Genomic DNA, 19,425 nt, shown 5'->3' with positions numbered 1-19,425 from the left:
ACATCAGAACATCAGAACATCAGAACATCAAGAACATCAGAACATCAGAACAGCAGAACATCAGAACATCAGAACATCAAGAACATCAGAACAGCAGAACATCAGAACAGCAGAACAAAAACTGTGTCTGCTGAAATGTGTTCCTATGAATGTGTTATTACTGATATGTATAAAGCATTCATACACGAGTACTTGCAGTTGATAAAGGGAGTTATAATCCTTTATAAAGTTTCACTGCTCACATCTGCATTTGAAGACCCTTTTTAACAATACATTAATTCATAAATCACCTTTTTAATCATCCTTAAAAATCACAGAAAAATATGTTGACCCCTGCTACTGTTCTCCCCAGAAACTGATCCAGATCATTAAGAATTGTAAGGAGCTTATTAGCAGATGTTTTAACATTTTCAGTTGAAAAATGTCTAAAAAAACTAATTATGAACTGAGTATGTTGTGATTTCATCGTTATTAATGTGTTAAATGCACCACTAAACCACAAGTAGACAACTGCTACAGTTCTAATGTGTTCTTAGAGGGTGTCACCTCTACCTCTGTAGAGTTCAGATATATGTAATAGTTAAAAGAATCCACTAGAGGTCACCGTGTCTTTAAAAACACGAGTTAGCAACACACCAGTCTGATTATCAAAAGGTTCAGACGGGTTTAATTCTTGGGAGGCAGCAGAGGTGGTGCAATGCTGAGCGTCTGCTGAGATCATCCGTCAGGAACAAACAGGATTTTTAGATCACGCATATATACGCGTTCTCTTGGTTCACATGGACAGACTTCCACTGGGGAGTATGGTTTTGAACTGGTCGCTCACCATCATCACGGGGGTCATCAGAGGGGTCAGATCCTGAGAGATGAGGAACACGTCAGGTTATCATGATTAAAAACAGTGTTTGCATCTGTGTGTGTGTGAGGTCTACTCCTTTACAACCAGCCCTCACATGTGCTCAGTGTTAGCATGCAGCAGGGGGTCATACAGTGGGGTTTGTTGGGTTCATTGACCTTTGACCCCATGAGTCACTAGGAGCATGCCAACACTCCTAAAACGAGACGATGTTTCCAAACACAGTGTCTGAGGCTCGGTTGTGAAATGAGGACCGCTAACGTCGAACTACCTCCGTGTTAGTGAAACCACTCGCACTCCACTGGTCCCAGTGCTCGTGATGGGACTGTGGTGGAAGAACACTGTCGCTGATCCTGGTTAGTATGGGGGAATGACATGTAAAAACTATCACATTTAACTTAATGAGATGGATAGTATCTGATAACGAGTACTGTGTGTGTATCCTTCTGCCAAATGTGGATTCATCCGCTGCTGAAAATAGTCCCAAACACAACTCCTCCTGTTTTATAGACGCTTGTCAGAATCTACTGCGACCAGCTTGTTTTTGAGTCTGAAATATGGAAAATGAAATATCGGAGCACTTTCCAGCCTTCTTAGAAGTATTATTGTCTTCAGTAGAAAAACAATGGACTTAAAGGTAAACCCAGAACTCCTGACATGTGCTTTAAAAATCAACAAGCATTCCTGTGAGATTATTTCTATGATAAAGTAAACGTCTAAGAACACTAAACATCCAGATCTCACCTCCTCTCCTTCCTGTTCTACTCTTCTCTTCTAACAGGCCGCTCTAACGATGAGAGGTCACAGATCACGGATGGAACCATTAACCAGTACACATTTAAACTGGGAAACCACTGCTTAAACCCTGTACCATAACCAAACAATGATCCAACAACCATCACACATCAGTGTGAAGATGTGTCTTACCTTTGACTGTCACTGTTCCAGTGACCAGAAGCAGAAGGAAGGCCACCCTCATTCCAGACTTCATCTTCTCTGCAGCGTTCCTCTAGATGAACTGAACCTGCAGACCGGACTCCACCTTTTAAAGGACAGACTGGGTGTGGAGCTCTGACGGAGATCTTACAAAAGGTATATTGCGAAAAAAAACAACCGTATTAAGAGACCTGATGAAAACAGATTAGTTGTAAACAAACAGGACGATTAGTGGTGAGAAGGAGCCTGTTGAAGATGAGGAGCCGCCCCGTGGTCACTTCACTCTGATGAAATGAGGTGTTATGGTTCCTTTATCATCAGGTAACATTCAGTAAGGAACATGTCATCTCATGTCACTTCATTCCTTATTTCTGTTGCAACAACATATCACACATACAACATGAGACGATCAATAATAAAGTATGGAGCCAAGACATTTCACTGAGGACGCTCAGGAGCAGCCGAACCTCGGTGTTTACCCAGAATCCATTGCACCTGAGATGGGATATGTATTGGCCTCATCTGATGAAAATGCCCCTTAAACTCACCTCACTTTTTATACACTTAGTCATAATAATCTATTGATTTTTTCATATCCATGTCATTCATTTTTCAAAAATGAATGACAAAAAAAGGTGACAGATTCTACTTGATATTTATGATAATTCAATTAGTTTCACATGAAAACAAAACTGTAATCCACATGTTTCCCAACTTTTTTTATGAAAATATAATTTTCTTTTCTATATATTTATTTATTTCGCTTGAAATGTACATGTTTTATGAGAATAAAGAGCCATATGAAAGTTGAAGAAATCATCATACATTTGTCTGCTTACTGTCTTTTTTAACTTTCTGATTCTTTATGAAATCTTTTTTTTTCTTCCTAAAAGCAGTTTATATTTCTACTATTTATATTTAAGTATGTTTATAATAGTTCATAGAAAGTGTTAACGCCTTTTTTCTTGAACTACGTTGAGAGATGGCCATATACATTTATACAAAATACATTTAATAAAACCACAAAATCACACATTAGTGATGACATTCAGAAGAGAACAATAATCATGTCAAACAGGTTCTCAACACTCTGTATAAAACATACTTCATGTACCCTCCGTGATCTGTGTGAGGGTCATGGTGCGTTCAAGGTCCGCTGCAGTGGCAGACATCTGTAGAACGTGGACAATGGTTTGAAAACGAATATCAAAATACTGTGTGTAGTGGTAGTAGACGTAAAAAACAGAAAGCAGTCCCTCAGTTCTTTCATCAGCAGCTCTTGTTGGTATCAGGTTGCAGAATAAGAACGTTTCCGCTCACCAGGGCGAGAAAAGCAACATGACACCTCCTACAAACTGTTTTACTGGAAATGAATAAAAGCCCCAATATAAATGGATGAATAAAAAGTACAGTCTATAGGCTCTTAACCTAGGTATTTTACAACTCATCAATAGAGGATCACATCATCTGTCAAACCTTTGATTTAACATGAATTATTTAAAAGTTAAATGAACATAGCAGATGATATAGCCTTAGTTAACACAGCCTTTATGTTGAATGCTAATGACCAAGCTAACGTCGGCTAACTCAACTCAGATTGTTGATTTGATTGATTCTGAAAATCAAAAAGCTCGACAGGTTGGTGACGTGGTTGGACAAAGAGATGGACCTCTTCCTCTTATCCTACCTTCGGTCTTGAATATAGTCATGGATACATGATTCATATTTCTTCCAAGGCATCAACATTAATCATATTGAACTGTGTCTAACTGTAAATATGAAGAACAGTACATTACTGTCTGTTTTCTCCAGCAATTTGTGCCAGTGTTAATAAACAGCACGCTTCTTTGATGGTATCTGGTACCAAATGTCAAGCGTAAAATGTCCTCGCTCCATCGCCATGACGAATGACTCATCAGTAGACGTCCTTTCACCCAGAGCCTCTGTCTCGGGTCCTAGAGGTCTGCGAAACAACACGGCTCTGTTATCCCCCGTGAAAATCTGCACAGTGCTGCAGGAGGAGCATCTATTAAAGCACACATTATATGTGTATTTATGTATTTACATGTCTGCAGGACATCTGGAAGAGTCTCCGAAACTCAGGATTTAGCAGGATTTGGACGATTGCATTGGGAAATGAAATCGACAGAAAACATAACTAACAAGATGCAACACGACAAATGCAGATAATTGAAATAGAAACAATTGTCTGAGTGAGGTGGGGTCGGTTTGGTATGTTTGTTTTTCTTAAATCCTGGTTACGTACAGTATGTAATAAACCAGGGCATCACACTGTAGTTCAAACATGTGTAAAAATGTTTTAATCAACTTCAATTTATTTTGTATAACCCAACAAATCACAAGTTTGACTCAGAGGGCTTTACAGTCTGTACAAATATCCAATGCATGATTGAGAATATGTTATAATATTCTATCTAGCTGCTAGAATAAGGCAGTTTTATTGTTTTATTAAATGAGATTAAACAGCATGTCAACCACAACCAGCTGCCTGTGCTCTCCAGGCTACAAATAGTATACAATATCATGTGAATGCAAACTTTGAGGAAAATCCATCTGGATGTGAGCAGTTAAAACCAGTTCCATCCATAATGGTTCCTCAGACACCTCTGTGTGCGCCAGTACAGACGGGGAGTTGTTCCACTCTGGTCACAACCGTAGGCCTGTGATGTCCAAATCAGAACTGGAAAATCACACAGAATTGGCTTCACTCATAATTCAATTCCCAGAAAACATAATTTGCAGTTAACGATAAAGATATACTGTTTGCACATTACAAAAAGTTACATAACACAAACCTTTATGTTTAAAGAACATTCATGTTTACTCTGGTAACTTGGACTGGGTCAAGGGGACATGTCATGATGTTTTACTCTGATAAATAAATAATAATGTACATTATTGCAGATGTATAAAGGACTGTGTCTGATTTTTTGTATTAATTATCACTTTAATTATAAACAATTTAATTTAATGTAAATAAAGTGTAAAAGTATCAACAGACTAACAGAGCTTGTTAATCAAAAAACTGTTTAAATATGTTTAGTAAAAAAATGTTTCAAAAAACAAAAAGAACAAAAACTATTCAACCTATTTATTTCCTTCCCTTTAGGAAACCCTACAGCCTACGTGGTTTTGACTCATGAATGATCACCTGTTATATATAATAATAATAATAATAATAATAATAATAATAATAATAATAATAATAATAATAATAATAATATAATATTTATACAGTATTTATTTCAGAGGTAAGACATGGCACATAATAATTAATAATACATATGATTTACATGTTTTAATCTCAATGTTATCATAAAAGGGTGTGTTACATGCAATAATAGTTATAATAGTTTCTGTCTGTATATATAATATTTCAGTTACTGTGGATTCTTTACTGTTTTTTACTGTTTTTTACAGTTTTTTATTGCTCATTTGCTTATTTATAATACTTATTTTTGATCTTGTTTTTTTTACTATGTCTCTTGTTTGCACTATACCCTTTTTTGATCCCCATGGGGGACATTCGGGTGTAATATTCACTCTATATATAAAACTAATATCTTATTATAGTGCAGTACAAACACATTATAGTTATAATAGTTCTCTGTCTGTATTTATAATATTTCAGTTACTGTGGATTCTTCACAGTTTTTATTGCTTATTTATAATACTACTAATAGTATCTAGTTTGCACTATAACCTCTGCTGCTGTAATCCTGTAAAATAAAGGATTATCTTATTTTATTTTATCTTATTTTATTTTGTGATCTTATCTTATCTTATTTTGTCTTATCTTATTTTATTATTATTATTATTTTATTTTATTTTATTATTATTATTATTTTATCATTATCATTATTTTTATTTTATTTTATTATTATTATATTATTTTATTTTATTTTATATTTATATATTATATCTTATTTAGTATACAAACACATTATAGTTATAATAGTTTTCTTATTTTATTTTATTTTATTCTTATTTTTATTGCTTATTTATATACTTATATCTTGTTTTATTTTATCTTATTTCTTATTTTTATTTTATCTTATTTTATCTTATCTTATCTTATCTTATTTATCTTATTTTATTTTATTTTATCTTATTTTATTTTATTTTATTATTTATCTTATTTTATTTTATTTTATTTTATTTTATTTTATTTATTTTATTTTATCTTTTATTTTATTTTATTTTTTTATTTTATTTTATTTTATTTTATTTTATTTTATTTTATTTTATTTATTTTATTTTATTTTATTTTATTTTATTTTATTTTATTTTATTTTATCTTAATCTTATCTTATCTTTTTTATTTTATTTTATTTTATTTTATTTTATTTTATTTTATTTTATTTTATTTTATTTATTTTATTTTATTTTATTTTATCTTATCTTATCTTATTTTATTTTATTTTATCTTATTTTATTTTATTTTATTTTATTTTATTTAATCTTATCTTATTTTATTTTATTTTATCTTTTATTTATTTTATTTTATTTTTATTTTATCTTATCTTATTTTATTTTATTTTATTTATTTATTTTATTTTTATTTTATTTTATTTTCTTATTTATCTTATTTATTTTATTTTATTTTATTTTATTTTATTTTATTTTATCTTATTTTATTTTATTTTATTTTATTTTATTTTATTTTATTTTATCTTTATTTTATTTTATTTTATTTTATTTTATTTTATTTTATCTTATCTTATCTTATCTTATCTTATCTTATCTCATCTCATCTCATCTCATTTTAGCAGTCGGTCTGAACCCCTCCTGACCTCCTCGGAGGCGGAACCTTGGTGCGGATAAAACCCCGCTCTGCTGCTGGTCGGACACTTTGTCGTGCAGCACCGTGGAGGGCGGAAGCTGATCCGGTCGGAGGAGATGTGGCTGCAGTCCGTGCTCGTACCTCTGCTGCGGCTGTACCTGTGCGGGATGAAGGTGCTGCTCTACCAGCTGCTGCACAGCTCCTTCACGCTGCCAGGTCAGGCCTCCATATATATGTTATATGTGTTATATGTTATATATGTTATATATGTTATATGTGTTATATGTGTTATATCACACAGCCTCCTCCTTCACTGGTCACACTGGACCCAGTAGACAGGCAGGCTGGGCTCAGGGCTGCATGATGCATACATGATGCATACATGATGCATATGATGCATGATGCATACATGATGCATACATGATGCATACATGATGCATACATGATGCATACATGATGCATACATGATGCATACATGATGCATACAGTGATGCATGATGCATACATGATGCATACAGTGATGCATACATGATGCATACATGATGCATACATGATGCATACAGTGATGCATACATGATGATGCATACATGATGCATACATGATGCATACATGATGCATACATGATGCATACATTGATGCATACATGATGCATACATGATGCATACATGATGCATACAGTGATGCATGATGCATACATGATGCATACAGTGATGCATGATGCATACATGATGCATATAGTGATGCATACAGTGATGCATACATGATGCATACATGATGCATACAGTGATGCATGATGCATACATGATGCATACATGATGCATACAGTGATGCATACATGATGCATACATGATGCATACATGATGCATACAGTGATGCATGATGCATACATGATGCATACATGATGCATACATGATGCATAGAGGAGAGCAATGATGTGTGTGATATAATCCAATATAATCCTCCAATAGCATAGTTATTGATGAAGCAAATCTGATTCATGCAACTGTGGTGGACAGAGATGATGCCGGAGGGAAAGTGAAAGTGTGTAGAAGAGCATATAAAAAAAACCAGAAGCCAAATTGTTCAGATAGGTTGAATATGTGAAGACAAAGCTGAATATTGTGTTTGTCTAATGGAGTCTGGTGAGTCCTGTCTGCAGGGGAGATCAACACACTCTGGGTCCGCCTTTAAACAATAGTCCGGTGTGAGCACGGGGGAAACATGGCTGTTAACCAAGCAGACGTCAGAATACTAAACGTCCATATCAGAGCTGTATCTGTCCATAAGGGAGGGTGTCATGAACAACGTCATGAACATGTAGCTGCATTCAGATGCATTCTGCGTTTCACGAGTATTCAGTCTGAGTGCTTCAATTTAAAACGGCACTACTTAACCAACAATGTAATCACTGATGCCAACATTTAACCAGTAATTGAATCATTTTCAGGTGTTTATTTTTATTTTCAAAACTTCAAAATGAATATTTAAACTTGTAAATGTAAACTTTATTCTTTATGCAGAATTCAAATCATGACTGCAGAAAAGGGCTCACGTTCTTAATACTTCTGTACATTTAATAAAGGACTAAGGCATGACCTTTATGGTACGATATTGGTCTGGACATGTTGTTACATTATTGGTTAAGATATCACATTATTGGGGGATTATTACATTTTCAATAATATTGAATACTGCAAATTTGACAACATTATTGGATGATAAGATACATAACAGAATAGTATTTTGAATGGACTGGCCCACTATGCAGATATTTTTACCCTCATGAGTATATGTGATTATTAATAGAATGTGTATTATTAATATCGCTCTTGTATTCACACATAAACTACTCAGACTGGAGATGAAAGCAGCGCTGTGTCCTGCGTCAATGAGCCCTTTGTATGAGACTAATAAAAACCTGATATAGTTTGTTGGAGTGGAGTGAGACAAAGGACTCCAGACGGGATGAAACGGTTGGATTTGAGGTTCCACACTTCTAATCTCTCAGAGAATTCAGCCTGTTTATCGGGTAGTAAGAGGATTGCCTACATTCTTCTTATTCATGTGGAATTTCCCCCAGCGTGACTAAAGATTAAAGCCTGACTGGCTCGGGGTTTTCTGCAAAAAGTCCAGTTTTGCTGCCGGGCTCTTTATATTATTTTATTTCCTTTTATTTCTTTTGTTGGTTTGGACGTCAGTGTTGTTGGTTATGGGGAGGATTTACACAAGTCAGCCAATGGTTATTGTCTATAGGTAAAGTAATATATTTCTCATAATGTAATCATTTATTGCACAATAATAGGCAGATTATTACATTATGCACAGTTGTTACTATACGAGTTTCTACACCCACGCTTTGAACTTTTAAAGGAACGATTTTCCATTTTCAGAGATGCCCCTTATTGGCGAGTGAGATTAGAATATTGTTACAACCTCAAGTCCATCTGATCAAACCAAGCCTCATATGTCAATATGAGAAAGATGTCAATCTTCTGATTCACCTTTTTGTCGCAGTAGCTGAATATGAGTTTTTCTACTTAATTTTGAACTTGGCCTTTAAACTGCGTACATGTTTGGACTCCATTGAATCACTCAAACCTGATTTCTGAAATGTGACGTAAAAGAGGAACTGGTTTCATTGTCAGCTAGTGGTGACCAAATGCTTTTTCCACCCTGTGCAGCCGTGATGTAGAGTGGTACTGTAGTACCATGCTACATCACAGCTGAGTGTGGTGACGGGTACGACAGACCGCCTGACACCTGCAGGGTTTGGTCACAGGTTTGAGAGACCTCTCGACCCACGGAGGTCACAGCAGCAACAGTAGTGTATAGACAATAAAGGCCCAGGACACTTCCAGGACACTTCCAGGAATCCTGTCTGAAATGTTCTTCAATCATGTTTTATTATCTCTTCCTTACAATAAACTAAGAATTCACCGGCTCAAACACTTAAGCTAAAGCTAGTGCAGACCTGCAGTAAATGCTCCCTTCATGAAGGTTATAATGTTCAGCTTTTTCCACTGTGGTATAATTTGTTGTGTGCATGTAAGCATAGCTGATGGATTTCAAAATCCCCTCTCAGCGTAGCTTCACAAATGGCTAGACTGTTTCTAAACAACATCCTCAAATGTGTATTTCACTATTCTTGTTAGGTGCTCAATAAGTGAAGGCATCCAAGTGGATAGCTTACCAAAGGAACCGATGGAGGGTAAAGGTTCAGGACCTTCATGCTCTGGCCTCAATCTGGTGGCACACCCACGGGCAAAGAGCAAAGTGTGGAAATACTTTGGCTTTGACACGGACGCGAATGGCTGCATACTGCACTGGAAACGGATCTACTGCCGCGTGTGTATGGGGCAAATCGCTTATTCTGGAAACACCTCCAATCTTTCGTACCACCTTGAGAAGTACCACCCCGTGGACTTCAGTGAATTTGTGAAGATCAACACGGATCAGATGCGCGAGGCGTTTGTCACGGCGTTCTCCAAGATAAAGACCGAGCCTTCAGGTCTACAAATTCAGCAACCGTCGCAGGACGCCGACTCCAGGCAGAGTTCAGATTATGAAAACCGACACAACGATCTAACAAAAGCCGTCATCAACTTCATCTGTGAGGGCCTGTACCCGGTATCTGTAGTGGAAGAGCCTACCTTCAAGACCTTAATGAGTACCGTAGACCCCGGGTACTCTCCGCCCAGCAAAAGTGACCTGGCAGGTAAACTGCTCCCTCAGATGTACTGCCGGACCCGGGACATGGTCTTCAGTGAGCTTGCTGGGGTTGTGAGCTGTGGCGTTACCACCGACCTTTGGCAAAGCCATACTCGGAACAGGACGTACATCTCACTCTCTATGCATTCAGTTAATTACACTTTATGTCGCGGCTTCTCCATGACCAACAAGTGTCTCAAAACGTTTGAGGTGCAAGAGGACAACCGAGCTGAGAACATCACCAGAGCCATGTACGAGGCGTTTGTTGAGTGGGGGATAACGCATAAAGTCAGCGGTGCCACCACCAACGGTTCAGTGGACATTGTCAAAGCATGCTCGCTCCTGGACCTGTGGGTGGAGATGCCGTGCCTCGGACACACCATCAACCGAGCGATGGACGAGGCCTTCCAGCTGCCGCCAGTCAACAGCTTTTTGGGGTGTTGCCGAAAACTCATCGACCATTTCAAAGAACCGACCCTGTACCTGCTGAGGGACAAACAGAAGCAGCATGGCCTCACTCAGTGTGCACTCGTCACAGACAGGGCCAGGTCTTGGTTGGCCACGTTGGCAATGCTCCAAAGACTGAAGGAGCAGCAGATCGCTATAACTGCTACACTTAGAGAGAGTTCCAGCGGCCATCACTTCAGCTTTGAAAGCCATCAGTGGGCTTTGTTGGATGGCTTGATTGAAGTCCTTCAGCCGTTTAAAGTGGTGGCCAACATGATCACCTCTTGTAGGTACCCAACGATCAGCATGGTTCGGCCCGTGCTTCACATGCTGTTGAACACCACCCTCAAGGCCAAGGAAGGGGACCTCAAAGAGATCAGCACGGCCAAAGAGCTCATGTCAAAGGTCCTCTCAAGCAGCTACTCCCAGAACACACAGCTGTCCCAAGACATTTCAACATTCCTCAACATTGCTACGTTTTTGGACCCTCGGTACAAGAAGTTGCCGTTCCTGTCCAATCAGGAGCGCTCCAAAGTTGAGAGCAACATCGTAGAGGAGGCCAAGGCGATCCTCGAGAAGCAGATTGCAGAGCGACCGTGCGTAGACGATTTCTCTTTGGTATCTGAAGAGCCACCGAGCAAGAAGCACGCTCCTCTGAGGGAATCCGCCGGGAGTTCTACCCAGGACAACCCTTTGGCCGCCATATTTTGTCAGTCTGACACCGACCAGAGCCAGGAGGAGCTGCATGCGCAGGTGGTGGAGGAGCTGAGCAACTACAAATCCCAGAGAGTCCTTGGTCTGAATGAAGACCCTCTACTCTGGTGGTCCAGTCACGCACCCTTGTTCCCCACCCTCCCCAAGGTGCTCCAGAAGTACTGGTGTGTTCCTGCCACCAGTGTGCCCAGTCACCGGCTGCTGAGCTCCTCTGGGCCGGTCGTGTGTGGGAAGAGGAACCGCATAGCTCCGGCGTTGGTAGATCAGCAGGTCTTCTTGTATGAGAACTCCAGAAGCTACTATGAGCCTGAACCCTGTGAGGATGACTTGGACAATGTGTTGGAGAGAAACTGTGGACTGGGCCAGCCTCTTGAGTGACGGTGGGCTTAGAACTGCAGAAGCTCATGATGGCTTTATTCCTTGAACCCGGTGTGGCCTACACGCAGGCCTGCTGAAGCATCAATCTATAATCAAGGAGAATCAGTTAGTCGTAAGAAGATGTAACGGAACTGTTATTCCGGTAATAACCTTCCTCAGAGTTTTAAACTATCATCTGTATGAACATTTTACCTCATATTAAAGATATTTCTGTGATCTTTTTGTGGTTACATTTATACTTTGAGTGAGATGAGAAGATTAACGATCTCTGGATGAATCCTAATGACTGTAGTGATCTCTTTACTTTGACGACCCACATTAATCAATGAAAAGATGATTTTTCGCTTTTCTCCCGATTGGTATTTTTTGTTTTCTACCCTTTTCCAAACAGTTTCTCAGATGGTTTTCAGATTATTCTGTGTAACAAGCTCTTCAGGTTACAGCTGCTCAACTTCAGTAATTGTTTCAGAAGCTAAAAATGTAGTCTTGTTATACTTTGGTTAAAACATTTGATTGAAATTAATCTTCTCATCTCAGTCTCGGAAAGGAAAGCATAAATCTGGAAGGAGTTAATGAAAGACTATAAAAGAAACTGTAATCCCTTTTTTATTTTTGCTATCGCATTAATGAGAGAAAATCATTTAACTTCTACAGTTATCATCACATTTTCCATTTTTCACACAGATCCTCATTGGCTCAAACTCATCTGTAATCAAAAATAATTTGAGTGAAGCTCTATCATTTCACTTTTTTTATTTTGTATATTGATATTTTAGCATTAACGATGGATGGGTTTTAAAATGTCTTGCTGTGCAGGACACTGGAACATATGGAATATGATGTGAAAGCAATCCATGAAAGTAAAGATTTGTTTTAAACATTTTACAGACTGTTTGACTTTTTCTTTTTTATTGTAACATTGGTGCATCTTTATGAATACTCCCAATTATCCATCATATTTTTAACTGTATGAATTGATTCCTAGACTTTACTGTCCTGACATCTAACACCTGTTATTCACAAAGATATCATTGGACCATACTGAATCCTAAACATGTGTAAATGAAGGCTTGGATGATGTTCTCATGTGATCCGCTCTCTCCTCCCACACAGTCCTACCCAGGCAGAATGGAAGGGTTGCCATAGTGACGGGGGGGACCAGAGGAATGGGTTATGAGACAGCGAGACACCTGGCAGGCCTCGGCATGCATGTTGTCATAGGTAGGCTACTGTCCAATCAGGTGCCAGGTTTCTTTATTTAAAGCTGGACCTCAGAGACGTGTTCAGAAGGAGAAGCAGGGTTCATGTGATCCGGTTTATCCGATGTTTTGTATTTCTGTATCTCGTGTTTGCATAATTCAGAATGTTGGATGCATAAAGCTTAGATTGATTCCTTTGATATGACAGCTAATCACTTTCAGAGAGGATGAACATTTATCCTCTCATGAGCGTTAGTCAGCCCGTTGAGTCTCAGTAGACCTCTGATCTCCATCACCATCTCCATCACCTCCAGCTGGGAACGAGAGAGAGGAGGGAGGGGCCGCCGTCAGGAGGATCCAAGAGGAGGACGTCGAGGGGAGAGGTAACCGTCTGTCTCTCTGTCTCTGTCTGTCTCTGTCTGTCGCTCTCTTTGTCTCCCTCTGTCTGTGACTCTCTCTCTCTCTGTCTGTCTGTCTGTCGCTCTCTTTGTCTCCCTCTGTCTGTGACTCTCTCTCTCTTTGTCTCCCTCTGTCTGTGACTCTCTCTCTCTGTCTCCCTCTGTCTCTCTCTCTCTCTATGTCTGTCTGTCTGTCTCTCTCTCTCTCTCTCCCTCTGTCTCTCTCTCTGTCTGTCTGTCTTGTCATTTAAGACAAAATAAAAAGCCCTTAACATATTCTGCTATAAAGAGTAGTGGAGCCTTTAGATACAGAGAGTTGTGGATTTAAATATATGGACACAAGTTAAGACTGTCTGTATGAAGACATTTATTTTAAATACATATTTTAACTAAGCAAAAAAATCAATATTAGCTTTATATTCCACTAGAAAAGTTTGATATGAAAGACATATTTCTGCTTTAAAGCAACAGACTTGAGAATCTAGAGGAAATGATGTGTGTGGACCACTGATTTACTGATTATAGGAGGTTTAATGTGCTTCTTGGACACTTTGACATTCTGTAGCACCACGTTCCTACTCTGACCCTCTTATGGGCCTCTCAGCTAGTGCACTGCACACTATTGCTGCAATGGGAGAGTTTCATTCCTTTAATTAGGTGCAGTCAGTTAAGAAAAAGGAAAAGTCAGTGAGCAATGACTCGTGAATAACATGCATGCAGCTGCTGAGAACTAATCCCAGGATTAAGGCAACACATTCTAGTTTCAAAGCTGTACTGAGATCCAAACTACAAACTGATAAACTTTATTTTTTTCAATTCAAGGTTTCCTCTAAATTATCCCGTGTGTATCTTTTTTTTAAAGCTGCACTTATCAGTATTTTTTGTATTAACATTGGGTGTCATGTGAAAGCTCTTCAGTCTCTTTCAGCTCTCTGGTTCCGTTTCCCAGCACACATACTCCCAGTTAAACACTAGCTGGTGAACACAGTGGAGCGTTTAGCTCTTAAAGAGTCAGATATGACTCTCAGGAGTTGGGGAGGATAATCTGTAATCTGTACTAACATGTGTTTTTCTGTCCACAGTGGAGTTTGTCTTCTTAGACCTGACCTCCATGAAATCAGTGCAGCAGTTCGCTCAGACGTTCAAAGACCGAGGCCTCCCGCTCCATGTCCTGGTTAACAACGGTAGGCTGCAGTGGCTGCAGTGGCTGCATGAAAGATGAAACACACTAACGCACTGCGTACACTAAAAGCACATCTCTGTCCTCTGTCCGTGCAGCTGGAACCATGATGGTCCCTGAGAGCCAGACGGAGGACGGCTTTGAGTTCCACTTTGCGCTCAACTACCTGGGCCACTTCCTGCTGACCAACCTGCTGCTGGACTTGCTGAAGAGGTCTGGACGACCGGGCTGCTGCTCCAGGATCATCAACATGTCCTCCGCCACTCACTACGCCGGAGTAGTGAACATGGAGGACTTAAACAGGAGGTAGGAGGAAAAAGAAATGGTCCCTGTGCAGTTTAACCAGGATCTGAAAACTCAACAGTAAAGTCTCTTTCTATAAATCATCACCCAGTTACTCAAGATAATCCACAGAACTTGTTGAAATCACTTTACATGAGATTGTGTTGTGATGAATAACATCAAGTCTGCTTTTTAAGAAAGAAATTAAAGCAGGAATCCCCCAAGGAACGATCTTGGGTCCCATGCTTTGTATATTCACGTCTTTCCAGAAGTTTGCCCTGATGTAGGTCTGTAGATGTACGCTGACCACACAGTTGTCCGTGTTTCTGGCAAAACCTTCACTGTTGTTGCAGAAATGGAGTTGCTCCTCAGCTCCTTAACCTTTCTGCACATACTTCAGGAGATTACAGAGCTGCAGCAAATCCACCAGAGCAGCTTCAAGTGCTAACAAGGTTTAATTCTGATAAACAGCTTTTTCTGAGAAAGGAATGAAGTCCTTGAACCTGAACTTTGCTGCAAACCTCAGCACTTTGAAGAAAACAAACCTGTACTCATGTCTATCTTTAAACATAATCTTATTAATGTGTGCTTTGTTGTAGCTCTTCTTCAAGCTCAACAACTAGCCTTCAACAAAGACAGAGATCTTGTGCTCTGATGGTCCCTGTCCCTCTCTCTCTAGGGTCTGCTACAGCTCCCATGGTGCCTACTCCCAGAGCAAACTGGCCCTGGTCCTCTTCACCAACTACCTGCAGGAGCAGCTGACGGCCGGCGGCTTCCCGGTGACCGTCGCCGCCGTGGACCCCGGCATGGTGGACACGGCGCTCTACGACAACCTGTGGAGCCTCGCGCAGGCGCTGAAGAAACCCGTGGCCAAGATCCTGTTCAGGGTAGACCTTCACCCACTCTCAGTGGCCCATCTCCTTTCTGTACTGTCTCTGGTTGTACACCATATCGTGTGTTTGAACATGTCTGTTCGGCAGATGACCAAATCTTATAAAGCCGTACCTTCTCATGAGGTGGTGAACATCAGGTTAAGAACGAGTGATTTATGACTCCCATAATAAAAAGAAAAAACATCAGGTTTCTATATCATTCTGTAGCTTCACAGTGATGTTCTTATGTTTTCTAATCCCAACATTCAAAGTTGGTTGAAGTGTGTTTTAGCATGAGAATGCAGTTTTCCTAAGCCCTTCTTCATCTTTTCCCCCATGTGACTCTTCCAGAGGCCCAGAGCCTCCACCAGTATTATGAACTGAACGTACACGGTCTGTTTCCTCCTGCGTTCTCCTCTCAGACTCCAGCAGAGGGAGCGTCCATATCCATCTACGCTGCAGCTGCCTCTGAGATGGAAGGCGTGGGGGGGTGTTACCTCTACAACGGCCAGAAGACTCAGTCCTCCGACAGCTCCTACGACCCGGAGCTACAAGCCCAGCTGTGGAAGAAGAGCTGTGAGCTGGTGGGCGTCCGGGGATAGTTCCACCTCCTCCAGGGTCCTCTGAGAGACGGTATCTGGAGCTCACAGACACCACCCAACCACCACCCAACCACGGCCTGACCTCACACAGTGTCCCCACACTCAAACATCTGGAACTCTCGGCCGTACACATCTGCTGAGTAGATTTTGAGGGCAATATGTTTTCTCCTGGATTACCTTTGTTTTTGACGTATCTCAAATATACTTCTAATCGTAGTCTGAGTGGATGGGTAGGTCAACACAGGACTTTCACCATGGAGACTGGTGTTCGTGTCCTGTGTGGAACCTAAAGTCAACATTCACCTGTTTGAGTTTACGCCTGTAATTTAACAAATGTACTTATTTTAATCCAAACTATAAAGCTTTTACTAAACCTAAACAAGTAGTGTTATAGCCTAAACATGACCAAGTAGTTTTGTAGTTTTTAGTTTAGTTTCACTGACGGAGTCCTGTAAGGACACTTCTAATGTTTAAAGAGACTAAACCAGACTTTGATATGTTGATATCCTGCCAAGCTTCCACGTAGAATGTTAGATAAACACAGACAGTCTGAGCACATGAGATTCCTGAATGCCTTAGCGGTGCCTATTTAAGCCTATTTGTGATTTAATGTGATTTTAATGTGATTTTAATGTCTACAGAATCAGTATTCTGACTTCATTTAAATGTTGAGTCTACTGAATCAAGTTATATTTAATTCATATATTTAAATATTGAATGTACCATATCTTATTGGTGAAAAAGAATACTGCTTTGTCCTAGTTTCAGTTCCAGTTGGTCCCGTTAAGGGGATTCTTAGTGTATAGACGTCCCATTTGTTTCCCAACAAAATGCACTTTTTTTGCCTTAATGTAAGTCTTACATTTATATATTGAATCAGAATTTATAGTGTAATATCATTTAACATATTGGAACTCAAAGAGTCTACACGTGCTAATAGCTTTAGCTTTCCAAAGTAAGAATAAGTCTAGCCAAAGTATTTCTTTTATTGTCATTTATTCCATGATGAGAACAAACCCAACAGTGATCAATCCACGTACATAAAGACGATGAATGTATAGAAAGTAAGCAGCTGATCATCATGTACTTGTGTCTCTACTCTCCTGTGGACTGAACTCTACTCTGTTAAAGGTTCTGTATACATTTCAGTGTTTCAGCATTAATCAAAATGATTGTTTTGCACTCAAATGGTTTTCTATGATCGCTGTGAATGATGTATTAATTTACATTTATTATACCAACAGATTAAGAAAGATGTCACACCTAATAACAATATGTTAATAAACACTAATTAACGCACTTCTTTGTATCAGTTAATTTTAAATTAATAAAATATTTCTGTATGTTTTATCTTGTGTATTTTTGTATATATATTATTTATTTAATTCTTTTTTTCTCTCCATACATTAGAGATGTTTGTCTAATCTGAATACTTCTCCATCTTTTGATCTATTTTGTTGTTTTGATTAGATTTTTCCTCCTTCCTTGTTCTGAGGAGCAACTTTATACTAAAAAAAGGGAACTCCCAGTTCACTCATGAACACTAGTCGATGCATTAAGCTTCAGGAGCAGCTAGAACCTGAAACATTGTTAGAAAATAGTTGTCATAATGGCCATTTCAATTTGGGAAAAGGTTGAATACATGTCATTGAATGTGTTAAATTAGCTGGTGAACCCCTTCAGGGACCACAGGAAACCCCAGCTGTGCCACATCAAAGACAACTGGATGTCCTGTAAAGATCTCTTCAACTGATTTAAGGTGAAATAATACAAAAAAAACAGTCAAATCAGACACACAGTCCTTTATACATCTGCAATAATGTACATTATTATTTATTTATCAGAGTAAAACATCATGACATGTCCCCTTAACCCAGTCCAAGTTACCAGAGTAAATATGAATGTTCTTTAAACATAAAGGTTTGTGTTATGTAACTTTTTGTAATGTGCAAATAGAAAGAGATGTGCAAATAATTATTAATAAACATTAAAGGTGACATTGTAGTTAAAAAAAATAAAGAAATAGGCTACAATATTTATTATAGCCTGATTGATACAGGATGTACATATCTGACATTTAGCTAATAAACCAAGATACAGGCCCTGCCAGTTTATCACTGCGGTTCTACTGGAGACAACAGTAATCAGTAGTTTTAAATGTGCAGTTAAAGGTTATTAAATCATATGAACACATGAGCAGTACATATAAGTGGTACTCCTGAAAATGTAGAGGTTTAAACTTGTGGTTGCACAGGAAAAGGCTGGCTGGCATAATAACAGAGAGACTGATTCCTCGTATGGAAACACGGGACATATTTAAAAAAGTCTGTCCTCACAAACCAGTCTGTCCTCACAAACCAGTCTGTCCTCACAAACCAGTCTGTCCTCACAAAGCATCACTGGATATGTCAGATACACGGCCGACATTGTGTGCTTTAACCGTTGACGACCCTGTAAGCCACTTCCTGTCCTGTGTCAGTATTGTTCTCACCCAAAGAAGTGGGTCTTGGGTCTGGACTTAAAGGAACCCTTCCCGGTTCCCTCCTGCTCCTCCGTGTCGCGGAACGTGGTGCTGTGGACAATCTGCGACGTCCTCAGGCGCAGCCTCTGCAGTTTGGGCTTCATCCTGCTGAGTGAGGACCTCCTCCTGAGGACCTTCTCTCTGGGTCGGACCTCCCCGTCCACGGAGTCGCAGCCGTTGGGGTCTAGGAGCCTGAGGGGCTTCAGGTTCATCTGGAGAACCTTGGAGAACCTCCAGCGGCCTCCGTCCCTGCGGTCGGCATTCTTGGCGTCAGATCGCTCGTACGCTCCTATGATGTCCCGTATGTTCACGCTCACGTTGTCGGTGAGGTACTGGCAGGCCTTCCTCCCGCTGTGGTCTCTGACCTCCACGTCGGCGGCGTAGGCCCCCACCAGGAGCTTCACCACCTCCATGTGGTTGTGCATGGCGGCCACGTGCAGCGGCGTGTAGCCGGCGTTGGACCGAACGTCCACGCTGACGGAGACGTCGTGCCGTTTGGCAAAGTTGATCAGCAGCGCCATCAGCTCC

General features: G+C 39.6%; 3 protein-coding genes across 3 annotated transcripts in view; 2 read left to right on the top strand and 1 right to left on the bottom strand.

The window, feature by feature from the left end:
* The first annotated feature begins 6,681 nt into the window (after nt 1-6,681).
* On the top strand, nt 6,682-17,675 carry dhrsx (dehydrogenase/reductase (SDR family) X-linked). The gene is made up of 7 exons (XM_054623845.1): nt 6,682-6,812; nt 12,957-13,064; nt 13,357-13,425; nt 14,523-14,624; nt 14,719-14,926; nt 15,582-15,789; nt 16,197-17,675. Exons 1-7 carry the CDS (start codon nt 6,713-6,715, stop codon nt 16,374-16,376), a joined length of 975 nt encoding a protein of 324 aa, XP_054479820.1. The 5' UTR covers nt 6,682-6,712; the 3' UTR covers nt 16,377-17,675.
* On the top strand, nt 6,735-12,690 carry LOC129111761 (E3 SUMO-protein ligase ZBED1-like). Its single transcript, XM_054623844.1, has 2 exons — nt 6,735-6,812; nt 9,749-12,690. Exon 2 carries the CDS (start codon nt 9,798-9,800, stop codon nt 11,841-11,843), a length of 2,046 nt encoding a protein of 681 aa, XP_054479819.1. The 5' UTR covers nt 6,735-6,812; nt 9,749-9,797; the 3' UTR covers nt 11,844-12,690.
* A 1,188-nt stretch (nt 17,676-18,863) lies between the features above and the next one.
* LOC129111499 (ankyrin repeat domain-containing protein SOWAHC-like) overlaps nt 18,864-19,425 on the bottom strand; it is a 1,380-nt gene continuing 818 nt past the window's right edge. The window contains exon 2 of the mRNA XM_054623468.1: nt 18,864-19,425. This exon is cut by the window's right edge and continues 716 nt beyond it. Within this exon, the coding sequence (XP_054479443.1) occupies nt 18,864-19,425 (562 nt within the window).

This window comes from Anoplopoma fimbria, chromosome 22 (genome assembly GCF_027596085.1).
Source record: "Anoplopoma fimbria isolate UVic2021 breed Golden Eagle Sablefish chromosome 22, Afim_UVic_2022, whole genome shotgun sequence".
Lineage (NCBI taxonomy): Eukaryota > Metazoa > Chordata > Actinopteri > Perciformes > Anoplopomatidae > Anoplopoma > Anoplopoma fimbria.
The sequence above is the reverse complement of the archived record's forward strand: the minus strand, read 5'-3'. Positions and strand labels throughout refer to the sequence as shown.

What these genes read in the sequence shown, in the direction of transcription:
- dhrsx (XM_054623845.1), top strand. Translation starts at nt 6,713, where the DNA reads ATGTGGCTGCAGTCCGTGCTCGTACCTCTGCTGCGGCTGTACCTGTGC. An exon ending in ATGGAGGACTTAAACAGGAG is followed by an intron (nt 14,927 to 15,581) that starts GTAGGAGGAAAA and finishes CTCTCTCTCTAG; the next exon opens with GGTCTGCTACAGCTCCCATG. An exon ending in TGGCCAAGATCCTGTTCAGG is followed by an intron (nt 15,790 to 16,196) that starts GTAGACCTTCAC and finishes TTCTCCTCTCAG; the next exon opens with ACTCCAGCAGAGGGAGCGTC.
- LOC129111761 (XM_054623844.1), top strand. Translation starts at nt 9,798, where the DNA reads ATGGAGGGTAAAGGTTCAGGACCTTCATGCTCTGGCCTCAATCTGGTG.